General features: G+C 38.6%; 2 protein-coding genes across 2 annotated transcripts in view; one reads left to right on the top strand and one right to left on the bottom strand.

Moving 5' to 3' along the window:
* The window catches only part of LOC143147648 (dnaJ homolog subfamily B member 6), a 30,504-nt gene extending 13,333 nt beyond the window's left edge, over positions 1–17,171 (bottom strand). The window contains exon 1 of the mRNA XM_076313077.1: positions 17,026–17,171. The gene's annotated coding sequence lies outside the window, so the exon portion shown is untranslated. The remainder of the gene's footprint in view (positions 1–17,025) is intronic.
* Positions 11,187–16,280, top strand: LOC143146759 (uncharacterized). The gene is made up of 2 exons (XM_076311365.1): positions 11,187–15,529; positions 15,615–16,280. Exon 1 carries the CDS (start codon positions 12,841–12,843, stop codon positions 13,234–13,236), a length of 396 nt encoding a protein of 131 aa, XP_076167480.1. The 5' UTR covers positions 11,187–12,840; the 3' UTR covers positions 13,237–15,529; positions 15,615–16,280.
* Positions 17,172–17,214: the final 43 nt, after the last annotated feature.

The following is a 17,214-nucleotide window of genomic DNA, read 5'->3' as shown; positions in this document are numbered from 1 at the left end:
ATAATAATCCAGATGAAGACATATAGTATTCAAATGATTGGAGTAACTCCCATCTTCGTCCAGTCTGGCTAAATACGAGGGAGACCGAAAGAATCGATCGAGCGACGATTAACAGGAAAAAAAGAAAAACCGCTGTCGGTTCTAGACAAGCTATATATTTATTTATTTCAAACGTTCGGATAAAAATAGTAAAGGGATAAAAATAGTAAAGGGATAAACAGAGAATGAGAAAAAGTGAACGACAAAAAGAAGAAAAACGAGAGCACAGGAAAGATTTTCTCGGTGCAAAAGGAAACTTGCAAAGTATAAACACGTAATGTGAACAATACTTTGTTAACACTGAACGTCGTAAAATAGACGAAAGATGTTCAGCTTGAGATTTAGGTTAGGAAGCATGAGTTCAACGGCAAAAAAATAGGGATAGTCTACTTACGGCGCAACAATTTCGTTATCATAGATAGAGAAACAAATAATCACGTGTTAAACAAATAATCGTGGAAATAATAATCGTAACGCGTGTGAAACATCGGGAAATATCAATTCCGAGAAGGAACACGTGGCTCTCCAGAGATCCTTATATCGATAGAAGCGTCGATCGTGATGTGGCGCAATACGAGGGACAACACAATTACGTCCATCGTCCACGTAACATATACGTAGCCATACACGCGAAAATAGAATAGGCGACAATAATAAGCGCGCTTCTTCGCGTTGTACATTTACGTTACACAGATTCCTGAAGAGCACCCAAAAAACCATGCTCCGAGACAAATATACAGACTGTTATGGAGAGTAGTACAACGAAATCGTTCCTTATCGTTGCGTGATTACGACACGTTTACTTGCTATTTATAGATTTACTATTTACGATTAAGTCGAAAACGACAAGAAACGGTTGAAAGAAAATAAATAAATAAATAAGTAGGAGGTTCAGAACCGCCGTTGTGTCTTCTTTTTTATTTATTATACTAACAATAATCCGTTACTGGAACAACTGCTCCCGTTCTACTGGTTGATAGTTAGAAATCTTACGGCATTGAGTACAGACGCGTTTTAACCTTTTCTGTGCCAAAATTGGAAGACCCGGTTCGCGTCGCATGCGGAAATCTCGTACTAGTACTCGTTGACCGTGTTCGCCGAACACCTATAGGCGTTCGCCGCACGAGCGAAGCGCTCGTGGATGTTCGGGCCGCTCAACCCCTTTAAATGGCAATCCGCGTGGACGTCTACCCTTGGCAATTTCTGGGGAGGAAATATTCTTTTGCCAGCGTGAACTTGATCGATTGAACGTACATTAAGTTACATTTGTAATTCTTTTACTCCGAATTAAATAATACGGGAAAGTTATTTTCGAAGGTTACTCTCACAATCCAATATCTTTCATTGGACGCGTATATGCGTCCGTAGTCCACACCGATAACTCTCTCCAAATCTGTATACGAGCCCATAGTACACACCGATAACTCTAAACGCGTGTGAGCCCATAGTTCACACCGATAACGCTAAACGCGTTACGAGTACATAGTCCATACCGATAACTCTAAACGCGTTACGAGTACATAGTCCATACCGATAACTCTAAACGCGTTACGAGTACATAGTCCATACCGATAACTCTAAACGCGTTACGAGTACATAGTCCATACCGATCTCTAGGCATATATATGCGCATATAATCCATACCGCTAACTCTAACCGATGATTCTCTCTAAACGCGTATTTGCATTCATAGTCTGCATAGATAACTTTCTCTAAACAGGTACACGAGTCCATAGTCCATACCGATAACTGTCTCTAATGCGTCCATAATCTACACCGATGAATCTAAACGCGTATACGAACCCATAATCCACGCCAATAACTCTAACCGATGATTCTCCCTAAACGCGTATTTGCACTTATAGTCTACATCGATAACTTTCTCTAAACGGATATACGAGTCCATAGACCATACCGATAACTGTCTCTAAACGCATAAATGCGTCCATAATCTACACCGATAAATCTAAACGCGTATACGAACCTATAATCCACGCCAATAACTCTAAACGCGTTACGAGCCGATAACTCTCTCTGAACACGTATACGCGCCCATAGTCCTCACTAATAACTCTAAACGCGTATGCAACCCCATAGTTCGCACCGATAACTCTCTCTGTAGACGCGTATATATGCGTCCGTAGCGCTGAAAGGGTTAAAAGAACGAGACTCCAATGACACGTCGCGAGAGCGTTCGAACGGCTGGTTTCTAATCAGAGCTTGTCCATCCGATGTGGAATTGCCGTAGTGTGTTACTAGGTGAGCAGGACTTGTCTCTATCCGCCAGATGAACACCGTCTGTGTCCATACGCGACACACGATCCTGAACAACCACCTCCGCGATCGGGTCGAGGACGTTGCGCCAAGGCGGCCATCGCTTTCCGCGTGTTACACACATCCGCGCGCAACTTATTTTCCAAGTACTGAATTCACTCGACGCCGAAGGTCCTAGAGTAGAAACTCCGAGAAACTCCACGGTCCTCTCGAACGGAACTATCGACAAACGGAGACTGACGATTGCATCCGCGGTCGCGAATTCGAACACCATTTAGAAGTGCAAAATTCGAAAATCGTAGCATTTTTCAAACTCGTGACGATCAATCGAGCCCAGAGCTGCTCGTGAGAGCAAATATTGCAAGGTCTCGGACGAGAAGTAACGGTAACGCTCTGTAAAAAATATTCCCCGTAGTACGGGCCAATAAGCATTGAGAACTCTAGAACAATGGCTCTATCGGTGGAAAAAATCGTTCAATGGAAATCACACGACTTTGACGAATATTCCATCGCGATAGAATGATATACGGTGCGATTCGTTTAATGGTTACTCCATCGCATTCGTTAGCGTCCAATTGTACCTGTACGTGTATATGTAACCGATCGTATAATTAACCAGTTCGTAATTTTTACAATTTTTCAGATCGAATTTTCGCAACTGGAAGAAATCCGAGTCCAGTTCGTGTATCGTCAAGTGTACGTTTAGATTTCGTTCAAATGCAAGATATTCCTTCAAAATGTATCCGACGTTGAGTTACCTTGCGCAGCAGATCTTCGATGAAACTATACTTGTAGCGATTCACGGTGGATAAGAAGCGAAGCCAGACCACGAATTAGGAAGCACACTGTAGCTTATAATAAATCTGTACGTTCATGCGAGGATCGCGAAATCCATGAGTCACACTGCTTTCGGAGGTGATTTTGGCCTGCCTACACGTTTAACGCGCGTCCCAGGTAAAACCACGCGAACAGTCATCGCGACGTGGGTCGTCGTGGGCGTTTTTCCAACAGTTTCGTCTAAGGAACACGACTGCACACAGGGTCCATTGTCCTTAGAAAATCAACCGTTCGTCTCTGCCTCAGCTCCCGACTCTACGAATACACTGGACACCGGAGAAACGATACTCGGACTCGTTGACCTTTGTCAATTCGGCACAATCGCCGGATGGTCCTCTCAGCTTTTTACACAAAGATCCTTGAGCTTCGAGAAGGAAGAAGGAACGAACACTCCGGTCAGTTGGAAAAACCAAAGCACTTGGACCCGTTCTTAACACGCCCGTGACAATTTTGCACGACTTCTCGTCCAATAGTGGAGAAAGGTTCTCCAGAACCGACCACTCGAAGTTTCTTTCTGTCATACTTTGAGAAACTGAATCGGTAAAATAGAATTTTTGAAAGAAAAAAACCGATCTGTAGGGTAGACGATACTCGACAAAGCGAGGAAAATTAATTTTGTGGAAATACAATAGTAGGAATTGATAATTTGCGAAAATGAAAATGTGATTCACAGTGGTCGAAAAAGTATCTCTCGGTATCGACTGGCAGTAGATGGTTAGGTATTAAGAGATTAATAATGCTAGGAAATGTTAGTAAAAGATATTTGTATTTTAATGACGGTATTACTTAAAATTTATTCATGAATATCGTTTAATAAGATGATCGATATTTTCCCGGTTCGTGCATTGCACACGTGTCATTATGCATAATACATTCGGTGACTTCTTTATTACTCGACGACTTCTGTATATTGTCTACACTAACCTTCCTCTTTGTTTCTTTAATCTATAGTTTTCTGGCGATGAAGGTGAAAATTAGTTTTGGTCGGTATCGGGCGACCTTCCTCTATTTACGAATCCTCGTAACTCGTAAACTCGCTGTGACGATGCCTGTAATCTTATAAGTGCTATAGAAGACATAAAGAATAATCTTTTAACGTCTTATAATGTTTAGGACTGCAAACACCGATACAGCCAGTCGTCGAGTTACACGATTGTGTACTTGGATACATTTTCATTTTTCTTTACTCACTTTTCTCGTAAAAGAGACTGTTCAATTTTACATTTTGAAATTAAGACTGTACACCAAAAGTACGTCGTGTCTATATAATTCGACTTATCCAGAAAGCTTTAAAACGAATTAACCACCTAGAGGATTTACTGCGTTATCGAGAAGGTTACCAATAGCATTACGAAACCATAAATGACTTTTTTCGAAACGATGTGTAATCGACGATATTGAGCGACAATGTTTCTCTTAAAATCGTAAACGATCTAAACGCAAGGTCCATCGATGCAGATTCTTGTTGAAAAAAGTCAACTTTTCGAATCGATACGGTCGAAAGTTAGAAAACTAATTTACTAAAAAAATCTACTACAAAAAATCGATCCACTTGTGTAGAAAATTGATTCAAGAACTCTAGTCCGTATTATTTATTCGTACGATCAGATTTCATGCTGAAAAAATCGATTCGCGAGAAGATTGGTCAACGAACGATAAGATACAAAAAAATGAATCAGCGTCGGAGTTACTTTTCATCGCACAATCGTACGCTTTTCCTTATTTTTCCAATCGAAAACAACGAGGCAGAGATAGGAACGTTCATCGACCTTAGTCCGGTGTCATACGAGCGTGGAAACGACGAACGTTCGCACTTTCTTTTTTTTTCCTCAACTGGAAACATACGAACATCTGTTATTTCGACTTAAAAGTCGACTTATATTACCTCTTCGGGCATGATTTGTGTTAAGTGGATGCAGTCGATGAAAATAAAAAAAGATATACAGTATACAATACGTAATACTGTATACAATGTAGGTATACTTTTCTTTTTGCATACATTCTACAACGTAATATTACTTATTATATATTATTATATACCATATGTTATTACTTTATTACTTTAATATGTATTACCCTAGTACGGTATACAATGATAATCCTTCGTCGACTGTATTCGACGGATACGGAACATGCCTGAACAAATAATATAAATCGACCTTAAAGGTCGACGGGACAACTTGACTCGACAATAGAAGAGCAATGGAATTTTCCAGTTTTGGGCGATGTTTCTTCCCCGAACGTCCACGATGACCACGCGACCGAGAAAGTAGACCAACCGAGAGACGTTCGACATCCACCTCGAGCGAATTACCAACGCGAGAAACGCGGCTGGAAACGAGTCTTTGGTATTTAAAATTCACCGGCGCCCGTGTAGAAGAAAACTGGATACGACTGGTTGCGTAATACTCCGATTCCAAATGTTTCGGATGCCTATTGTGTTCGTAACGCGTCCCGGGTGAACCAGCCGTGTTTGCGAATCGATGAGAAACTAAAGCTACGAATCGCGTCCACTCGAGAGTGAATCCTCATCGGTGGAAACTGCGATCAAACGAAGTCCTCATTGGTGAGAAACTCTCGAGATCGACTCGAGTTTCACTACGAAACGTGTTGACGTTAGTTTAAACCCTTTGCACCCGAAGCTTTTCTACTACCAGAAACTAGCACCTCGATGAAATCCTTCAAATCGTGTAATTAATTTCAAACGGAACATTTTCATTTCAACATTTCATATACAGTTGGCGAAAAAAGTATTCATACACCAGTAGGAGCTCTACATTTAATGCCGTTAACTTTTTCTACAGAATATTAATTTAACAACGAAATATGGTACAATATAGGAAATTAACACAGTTTTTAAACGATATATATCTTATTAAAATTGAAGCATCTTAATACATATTATATAATAAAATTCTTAATGAGTACGGAAACCGCTGGGAAAAAAGTATTCATACAGTAGATACTTTCTTGAATTACTAATCAAAATAACAAATTAATAAATGAATTAATATTTCGTTGAATATCCTTCACTGTCTATTATGGCTTGCAATCGCTTGGGCATTGATGCAACTAAATTATTTGTTATATTTTTATCAATTTTTGTCCATTCCTCTTTTAACGCACTCTTTAGCTCGTTTTTGTTCAAAATTGTATGTTTTCGAACACGACGTTTCAGTTCTTCCCATATATGTTCTATAGCATTTATATCTGGAGACTGTGGAGGTGTTTCCAAGACATGTGGTGTATTGTATAACAACCATTCTCTAACTAAATGAGACTTGTGTTTGGGATCATTGTCTTGCTGGAAATAATAACAATCCGATATCCCTAATTTTTCTGCACTTTGTTTCAAATTCAATTTCAAAATATTCAGGTATTCATATTTATCCATAATTCCTTCAATGAAATGCAAATTACCCAAACCATTCGCGGCCATGCACCCCCATATCACGATGCTCCCTCCACCGTGCTTTAGTGTAGGCTTCATATTTTTTGGGTTTAAAGCTTTTCCTTTTTCTCTCCACACTAAACATTTTCCATCTGTTCCAAAAATAATAACTTTACTCTCGTCGGAGAAAATAACAGATTTCCAAAACTCTAACGGCTTATTTATGTATTTTTTTGCAAATTCAAGCCTTTTCTTTCTATTTATTTCAGTAACGTATGGTTTCTTCCTAGCAATACGTGAAAGGTATTCAGCTTCCTTAAGCCTATTACATATTGTTTTGGAAGAAACATGTTTTCCAGTGGCTACTTCTAATTCCGCCGCAATTTTGGGAGCACTTTTGAATGGATCTTCTTTAACTTTTTTAATAACAAATCTGTCATCTCTATCGCTTAACTTCGGCGGCCGTCCAGATCGACGCTTATTTTCTAGTGTTCCCTGTGTCTTATATTTACTTACAATATACTGGATGGTTGCACGACTTTTTTCCAACAGTTCACCAATTTTTCTAAGAGAAGATCCATTTTTATAAAGACCTATTATAATATTTCGTTCTTCTAAGGTTGTTTCTCTGCTTTTCGTAGACATTTTAAGTGTGCACTATCATGGGAAGATTAAAACGAAATGAAATGTAATTTACACTTACAAACAAAAACAAATGCACATCGGGAATCTCCTCGTTCAATTGTTTAGACATTTTTTATCGATAAATGGCAACTGTATGAATACTTTCTTCCCGACGGTTTCCGTACTCGCTAAGAATTTTGTTATGTAATTTGTATTAAGATGCTTCAATTTTAATAAAATAATATATCATTCAAAGGCTGTGTAAATTTCTTACTTTGTACTATATTTCATTGTTAAATTGGTGTTCTGCAGGAAAAGTTATTGGCATTCAAAGTAGAGCACCTACTGGTGTATGAATACTTTTTTCGCTAACTGTATATGTTTACATCTTACAAGGAAGGAGTAATTGAATTTTAATTTCAATTCCAAACCACGATGGTTTTCCGAATTGGAGAAAGTACACCGAATTAAGTGGAGATCGAGGATCGTCTCTCGAGTGGAAAAGGTTAAGGATTATCTTTGTATTGGTACCGGAGGGTTATCTGTTGCACGGACAAAGGTTTGAATATTTTTCCTTTTGGGTTTTTCTTTCCAGTTTCAAGTCGAAAAGAGTACCTGTCGTCGTTCACACCAAGTTGTATTGCTGTACATTTCTTTGCAACAGGTTGCTCAATAAGTTTTGTCGTTCGATAAGAAATCGAGCTATCAGGTTCGTCGTTTTATTTTTCCGAAGATGATACTACTGTTCGATGAACATACGCGAAGTTTCGTGTAGACCTGTCGACTCGTTCGTATATTTACAGTTGTTTGAAGCTGAAGTGTCGTAGTATTTTTTTTACAATGGAAAAAACGACAAAACTTATCGAACAACCTAGTACATTCCCGAGTTTATATTTCTGTATTCACAATCGTTATATTATTGGATAGACGAAATCCCTGTATATTATAATCTTTACAATAAGTTTGGGTATCGAGTAGGTTATAGATTTAAATTGATATATAGTGGTATGGTAGTAATTGGTATCATAGTGTACGAGATATGTGATGTTGAGAGAGTATGATTGCAACCGAGGAATCGAGATGTAGAGAGTGTACACGTGTGACGAATGGCTTATATTTTTTCTGTTATTCTTTGCGTTAATAAATCAGGATATAGAAATAAACCGTGTACTCTAATTGTGGTATTAACCCCTTGCAAACGTATTAAGTTTACACTTAGGTATCGTGCTAGTCGGTATTAATTTTCGTTGAATGAATAGTAATACATAATAGGCAAGATTATGAAGGAAAAACAAAATCGATCGATTCTTTTTTAAACTTTAGATATAAGTAACACAATAATACGTTTTAATTTTGTGTAACGATTATATTTTACAGTTCTTCATCGTGTGGTGTTTTTCAAAGCAGTCTTTAATACGAATCCCCGTTTTTCGTGAACGTGTGTCGCAAAAATTAGTTTGGTGTTTTAAATTCTCTGTTTGAACATTCAGAACAATCTTTACTCTTTAGATCTTCACAGTGCCACAATACATACAGGTAAAAGAGCTTTGGTGGCCGAGAGTAGGCACACGACCACAAAGGGTTAATCTGGTATCTCTACAGAATACTAGGTTGTTCAAGAAGTTTTGTCGTTCGATAAAACTTATCGAACAGTACTGTTCAGTGTAGTAGTTTGTCGTACGATAAAACTTATTAAACGGTACTATTCAATGTAGTAGTTTGTCGTTCGATATAATTCATTGAACAGTACTATTCAATGTAGTAGTTTGTCGTTCGATATAATTCATTGAACGGTACTATTCAATGTAGTAGTTTGTCGTTCGATATAATTCATTGAACGGTACTATTCAATGTAGTAGTTTGTCGTTCGATAACACTTATTGAACAGTACTCTTCAATGTAGTACTGTTTAATAATGTTGTCGTTTTATCGAACGACGAACCTTATTGAACAACCTATTGGACACGTGGCCTGACGTCCAGTTTGGGGATACGTCGATCGGGCAACTGGCCGGGAAATCCCCGCCTTTGAAACCGCACAATTGTCGGGATGTCCTCAGAGCCTGGCCAGAAATTCGTTCGCGGATTGAAAACAGGTTTCGCGATCGAAACCGAAAGCGAGACCGAGGAACGAATATTCAAGATGCGGGCGCCAAGTGTTCCAGAATTTTCTCGACGTCTAAAAGTGTTATTTTCCTACGAAGGATCACCTTGGATAAGTCGACGATTCATCGTTGTCCGGTTAACAGGGATTTTGTAATCGGAATTGGGCGGTTCGACGTTAATGGGTACACGTATTGTACGCGACACGAAGTATCTAGACAGCACGGATCGTTAATAATCGTCACGTACCAGTTTTGGTCTTGACATTCGTCCAAAGATGATCGCCGTAGTCGCCCGAGAAGCGTTCGGGCACCAATCCAAGAATGAAAAGATCGGATACACGATGATTTCGTTGCTCGAACGATTACTACAAATCACTCCCCTGGTGCGAGACGCTGATTTTCATGTTCCTTTAAATGTTTCAAGGAGTTTTATATTCTCGAGGAACCGTACTGGAACCATCGGCCAGACTCGATCCATTACTTATCAGTTGTGGTTTTTTGTTTAACGTCCAAACGTTCAGGAAAATTTGTCGAAGTATTACGCGATTTAGACAAAAAAAGAAAGAAAACAAAAAATATTAATGATTTTACTGTTTTACTGTTTTTAACTGTTCAACTACTGCGATTAAGACGTCAAACTAATTATCTTTGCGGCGCATACTCGCGGATACATTGGAGCTCAAAGCTAACGAGATTATTTTAGGTGCTCGTGTGGCTGAAAATAACTTTTTGACTTTTGTGGAGAATTCTGTACGACTTGATACGTCTTCATTTAATTTGTAGGTGTAATTGTTTGAAAATAAATTCGAACTTCGGTAGAGATACTTTTTTTTTCAACGATCACCGTTCCGTGAAATGTTACTTTCACGTTTTCGGGTCGCGTTATAGTCGCACACTCGTGTAAATTAAAAAGGAATCGAAGAACTTGCATCGTTCGATTCAAAACGCGGAAAAGAACTCGATCAATGTCGTCGTTTGGGCAGAGATTTCAAAACAGGATGTACGAGGCAGTCTCCAAGTCGGAATATTATTAGTCGAAACACGAATCACCTATAGAAAACCTACACTTTTCTACGTTGAATACTTTTTCAATTTGCAAAAGTGATTATCTAAATTAGAATACATACTTGAACCAAATTTTCCCCCAGAGTACAAAATTTTATTTAAACGAAATTTTCCTCGCGAGTGAAAATTCTCCTTAAACAAAATTCCTTTCTGGACAAAAATATTCTACAGATTACCAACGCTTTGTTTCATATTTAATAATATTTTTTCAATTTACAAAAACGATCGATCAAACCAGAATATGTACAAGAATCAAATTTGCTTCTAGTGCAAAATTCTCTTTAACAAAAAAATTCCTTTCTGGACAACAACATTCTCTAAAGAGCCTACACATTTTTTGCATTTAATATCGTTTACAAAGTTTACGCTTAAATTTCCTTCTGCAGTATAAAATTCGGTTTAAACAAAGTTACCTTCCAGAGAACAAAATTCTATAGAGAACCTACACTTTCCTTTGTATTTAATAATATTTTTTCAATTTACAAAGATGAATACAAAAATGATCGTCCGTACCGAAATACGTACGGGAACCAAACTTTAATTATAGATAACCTACATTTCGCTTTGTATTTAATAGTATTTTTTCAATTTACAAAGATGAATACAAAAATGATCGTCCGTACCGAAATACGCGCGCGAACGAAATTTTCATCGGGCTGCCAAATTCTGTATGACGAGGAACCGCGTAAATAAAGGAAGAATCATCGATTCGCGCGTTACGCGGTGATTAACACGCAACGTTCGCGACTCACGGTCGGAAACACGCAGGAGCGTCACACGATTACGTGCAAACATCGGGCGCGTATCGCGAGCGTGACACTTTCGTTGCCAGTGTTTGCGTTGTTCCGCGATCCATCGCCAGGCAACCGTTTCAGTAGTGAAACCGATGCGGCTCGTTCTTAACGTGGAACGAGGAAAAGATGTCCAACTGGTGCGAGTCACCGCGTGCATCGATTAAACGAAACCGCCAAATACGGTTCTCGAGCGACTTTCGAGAACACCACGTGGCCTGCTACAATTGCGAATCGTGTCTCCGGGCGATCAATATGACTAACCGCCGGCCGTGCTTATTATCTATGTTTATCATCGCTGTTCGAAAGTTTCGATAAAGTCGAACCGCGGGCTTACTACACGGCTCTCTAAGTCGTCCAAGTGGAAATTATTAATATATTTTCTGCAACGCTCTGATCGTAAAAAGTATCGTGAAATACGAACCACCGTGAAACACTGTATTTTGCAAAAGTGTAGAAATACTAGGTACGTCGGTAAAGAAAATTCTATAATAGGTCGATCGAGGAAGTGCGCTCCGTACGTTTCGCGAGCATAATCGCGTTTCTTTCGTTTACGTTCCTCGTCCAACGTAAAATATTCAAATTATTCGTAGCGATTAGGAAGACGTGTAAAAAAGAAGAATTCTCTTTTCATTCGCGAAACTTCGAGCGGTTACGGACAATTGTGTGAGTTCTGAAAAAAAAAAAACATTTTTTTTCAATGTTACGACCAATGATGTCTTGGGAGAGATATCGCGCAGTTACCTGACCTCTCGACGACAAAATGTGCGTTTTAAAAATGGGGCGAGACGAGGTTACGGACACCGATTAGGAAACCAACCGTTTTGTTAAGAGCATCGGTGTTAAGTTTTTCAAGGAAAATCCAATGACACGTGGGCGACAATACAGTCCCCCGACAAATTACAGTCGCAGAAATACTAACACGTTTACAAAACACGCGACCTACGCGAGTATCTCACGGACCGACTGATATATCCACGTAACTACTCCAGAACTGGTCTTCGACTTCGCGTTACGTACTTCGTCGATCATCCTTCGATCCGTGTGCTCCCGCTATCCATTAAACTCAATAATTTTACTTTCACGACTCTTAACACGTATCGAATGGGCGTGTTCCGCTTAAGCGATATGCGGAAGACGCGTACAACAGTAGACGGTGCGAGTAAAACGTTTCTTCGTTTTGTTTCAAGTTGAGAAAACAAAAGAACAATTCTTCAACATCGGCGATGCACGACATCGACCAAACACGGTCCCCGAATCGAATCCATTTACTCTATATAAAGAACCAAGGCACCTAAGTGAATTGTCAACAAGTAAAGATATAATTCAATCAACGGCGGTCGTTGAATCGAATCGCGAAACCTTTAATATCAACAGTGTGCAATAATATTAATTAAATTCAGCCAACGAATCGTATCCATCCACCTTGGATGAACAACCGAGCCGTCCAAGTGAATCGTTAACAAGTACTGAAGATACGATTTCATTAATGGCGGTCGTTGGATCGAAACGAAGGATACTTTCATCGTCAGAAAATAGACACATCGATCAACCTGATCAATTTGGTATTTTTCGAGTTGCTACAACGAAAAGAAAACGACAACTCAATGGCTGTTCTTTAAACTCCCAACCATGGCCCTTGCACAGTTACAAGTGTTGCATAAATGAAAATCAAGTGTCGACCTCCTAGTATCGTTCGTGATTTTCCATGAAAAATGCAACGAACTGTGTTAAGACTTGTTCGAGAAAGAGTAAAGGAGAAAAGAATCGGGAAAGAAACACGGTGGGCGTCCTTTTGCGCTCTCCCGAGGTGGTGTGACGTCAGTTTTACATATTCGTGCAGCGAGCTATGTATCGAGGAAAAAGGATTTCGCGTGTGTATCCCGATCTGGAGAGGCTGTGTTTGTTTCTGCGAGAAGGACGACGATTCGAGACGCGCCGGCATCCTTGCCAGTTTAAAATACCGCCACAAATATTCTTTTGTCGTAGGCACTATGATATTGGATCCACTGCATTCGAGCCTGCGACTACTCGTGCAACTCGATACTTTCTTTTTTTTCGGGTCGAAACTCTATCAACGTTACAATAGTTCTTTACGGCATCAACATTAAGCTCTAACAGGATCCCTTGAAAGTTCTTTGTCTCGTCTCGACATGGTTCAAATGCTGTGTCCTTTGGTACTCGGGACTGTTCAGTGAGTCCTAGTATCTCTCATAAACACTAATAAAATCTTATATGTGAGATATTGTATCAGTTGGTCCAAATTGGATTCAAAATTGAGTCTTCCAAGTCTGTTGAACAGATCCTATTTACCTTTTGAGTAATTGGAAGTATTCAATGAGTCCCAACGTCTCCCATAAACTCTAACAAAATCAGTAATACAATATGGGATATTGTATCAGTTGGTTTAAATTGGATCAAAAATTGAATCTTTCAAGTTAATTGAGCAGATCCTTGATATTTAACTTTTGGGTACTTGGGAGTATTCAATGTCTCCCATTACAAAATCATTATTAAAATCTGTGATATTGTATCAGTTGGTCTAAATTGAATCCAAGATTGAGTCTTCCAAGTATGTTGAGCAGATCCTTGATATTTACCTTTTGGGTACTTGGGAGTATTCAATGAGTCCTAATGTCTCCCATAAACTCTAACAAAATCAGTAATATAATATGGGATATTGTATCAGTTGGTTCAAATTGGATCCAAAATTGAGTCTTCCAAGTCTGTTGAGCAGATCCTTGATATTTACCTTTTGGGTACTTGGAAGTATTCAATGTCTCCCATAAACTCTAACAAAATCAGTAATAAAATCTGTGATTTTGTATCAATTGGTTCAAATTGAATCCAAAATTGAATCTTCCAAATCTATTAATTACCCTTTGAGTACTTGGAACTGTTGAAAGAGTCTCAGTTTTTCCTGGCCGTTGACAAAATTAACAATAAAAGTTCTCAATATCGTATCAATCAGTCCAAATTGAATCCAAATTTAAGTCTTCCAAATCTGTTGCTAAATAGATCCTCGATATTTATCTTTCGGGTACTTGTAGCTGTAAATGTTGAAACGTCTAGACAGTGGGAGAACTATGAAACCGTGCACGCGTTGAAGGTTCTCGGTTCGTCGACAAAGTTCACAGAGAAGGGACCCGGTCGAAATATACAACTAAAATTAACCGCGGCCGTCGAAGCTGTCCTAGACCCTTTCAGTGGCCTTTTAACCGACATTTTCTGGTCCCGACCTAACGCAACGCGTGTTGCGTATTGCCTTCCTAAAGATACACGCGGCTTCGGCCGACAAAGCAGACAGTTTCGAGTGGATTGAACCGTTGAACTCGAATGAAACGAAAAAGAAGAAAATCGTATTTTTAGTAGACGATGTTACGCAATATCGCGCAACACTGTTCCACAATCGAACCTGTTAGTAACGCCTATTTGCTTAGTATGCGAAGACAAATCGATAAACTAGAAATAGATGTGTATCTTCTCGGTGACTTACTAATTGATTCGTACGAGACTATCAACATTTCCAACGACATTTCAATATATATTCGAGAGTTTTAAATCCGGATAGCATTTCTGAAAAAAAAAGAAAAAAACTGAAGGCTTACCGAATATTCTTAAGTACCGATAGTGTAATATTAAGAGTCTACTCGATGGTTAATTTTAATATCGTATCTCTTAACTTTCATCTATCAAATGACCAATCTTTGATTAATCACTGAGAACCTCGAACGACGGATATAACGTTGCACCGTTGACAGCGTTAATTGCTCAGTCAACGGCAATGATTATCGTCAACGTCCAAGGGAGACACGAGGCGAATCGGTGGCTTTGTTTCTCGTTCCCTCGCGCGCGTAATGGAACTCAATATGGAAGCGGTGCGAGTTACGTTGTTTGGTCGATCACAATGTACGATTGGTAATGAAGAAACATTAGTTATTACGAAACCGTTACACCGTGAGCCTTGAGCTGCACAAAAGCGTAAACGCTTGCCTAAAAGAGGGAACTTTATATTGTACCACAGATTGAAGTGTAAATTTAATCGTTGATTTGAAATTTATCGTTATTGTAACGTTTAAAGTTGATTTCAAAGAACGGGGAAGTGAGGTGATCCTTTCAAAATGGAACTTAGAACGGTACGGGAGTTTGAAAGTACAGTGACGAAGGCAATGAAAGAAGTGAACATTTAAGTGGAGAGGGGCAATTAAAAGAGGAAGACGCGTGTGTTGAGCGATAAGTTCTGGCCGATGATCCGCTTCCTGACATTAAAACAGCTCGGCCGTGGGATTTGTTACGCGCGACGACAAAAAAATGCCGTTACTATGCTTCAATTTCTATCGTCGTTTCACAGCATGTAACTAGTCATAATGAGAACCACAAGATCTCCATGGGTTTTCTCATTTTGTACCATTAATGCGGCTACTTATTATCACAGTTTATTCTCTGTTAATTCTCGTTAACTCTCCTTCTGTAATAATAAATGTTACAGGGTTACAAGATAAAAATACTTTGAGCACCTTTAACGATACGATAAAAGAGATAAATTGGAATTTAGCCTCGGTTTTAGTATGCCTTGACGGACAATTATAATCACAGTCGACGCACACGTTTGTTCAAATTAATGGACAAGCTTTGCTCAAAAACAGATTCTTCGCACGTTTTTGAATTGCCGTAACCTTGGTTTCATTGTTTTTAATTGCTTCTAATTTTCAGTGCTTTCAGAAATGATACAAACAATTCATTTCAATCCACCGATCCTCAAGTGCTATATACAGCAACAAACTAAATATATACAATACTCGGAAGGTATCAAGATTTGTAATGGTATAATACTGTAATAGGTATAATACTTAATATAGAATTATAGATTTATCTTCAGAATGAGTTCTGTATATACATGCTAGAACGCAATGCTCGTAAGTGGAAAAAATGTAATAATTAAATTTGAACTAGGTTGAACCTAACATTGCAACTGTAATGTCGTGATTAAATACATTGAAACTTGATAATAGAAGATTATGACAAAAGAACAAGTATCTGATGATGTAGGAAGCATAAAGTATTGATTTTTTGTTGTACTATATAGTTTCTAGTTTGTAATGTCGACTATTATCATCCTATTTAATACACGATAACTCTTTGAAGCTTTGTAAGCCTTAAAAATAAATTATTAATATTTAACAGACAACAAAGATTATTAATCCCATCTCCAAGTATTATATTTAACAATAATCTGCTACTCTATCCAATGACATTTTGCAATCCCCAAAATACTCAATGTCTGATTTGCAACAAAATAATTATTTGTTCAATGTCCTAAGAATCTGATAAGACATCAGAGATTAGTGTACCAAACCATTACAGTAATATTTCCAAGAAACATGCATCAAACCAGTTATTCATTGCTCAAGACAGTCGTTCAGAATTTCGTTATGAAAAAATCATCGTTGAGATTTGAATATACGACAACCATTTTATTAAAGATTGTCAATAGTTAATGTTTTCAAATTTAACATATCGTATTCGCGAATTTCTAAGCATACAGCATCTTTTTGATAACGTTCTTAATGGTTGTCGTACATTTATCTTTTATCTAGCAATAGTGCACGCCAACACGGTTATTATCGACTGTAAATGACACGAGCGTTTCATCAAAGATCGTAACACTCGCTTCGCGAACAACGTTGTCGATAGGACTAAAAAATGCATTGTCACAGCGTACGAAATTGGTTTGAGTTACAAAAATATCAAAACTCACAATATTGCGCAGTAAATAATATCGGGACCCGTGTTGTTCTCGAAATTTTCAAGCGGAACATGTTAGTCATGTTACCGCAGTCCCTTCGACGACGCAGCTTCATGCAAATTTTCAAGAAATAATCATAATATTTCGAACTTACCAAGAAGTGGCTCCTGTTCTTCTTCGCCAGTCACACTTAGCAACAAATTTTCCACGGAAAATGGACTGTTGTTTTCGTTTTGGATCCAGGACAGACACACAGTGGACCAGAAGCGACAATCTCGCGAAAAAGTAGAGAAATGCGACTGCCGTGTGAAGTTGGCGCAAACAAAGCCGCGATATCCAAGAT

The sequence above is a fragment of the Ptiloglossa arizonensis genome, chromosome 5, assembly GCF_051014685.1.
Source record: "Ptiloglossa arizonensis isolate GNS036 chromosome 5, iyPtiAriz1_principal, whole genome shotgun sequence".
Taxonomy (NCBI): Eukaryota; Metazoa; Arthropoda; class Insecta; order Hymenoptera; family Colletidae; genus Ptiloglossa; species Ptiloglossa arizonensis.
This window is presented reverse-complemented; position numbering and strand designations above follow the sequence as displayed.

Coding starts and splice junctions, on each gene's coding strand:
- LOC143146759 (XM_076311365.1), top strand. CDS start 12,841: ATGCAACGAACTGTGTTAAGACTTGTTCGAGAAAGAGTAAAGGAGAAA.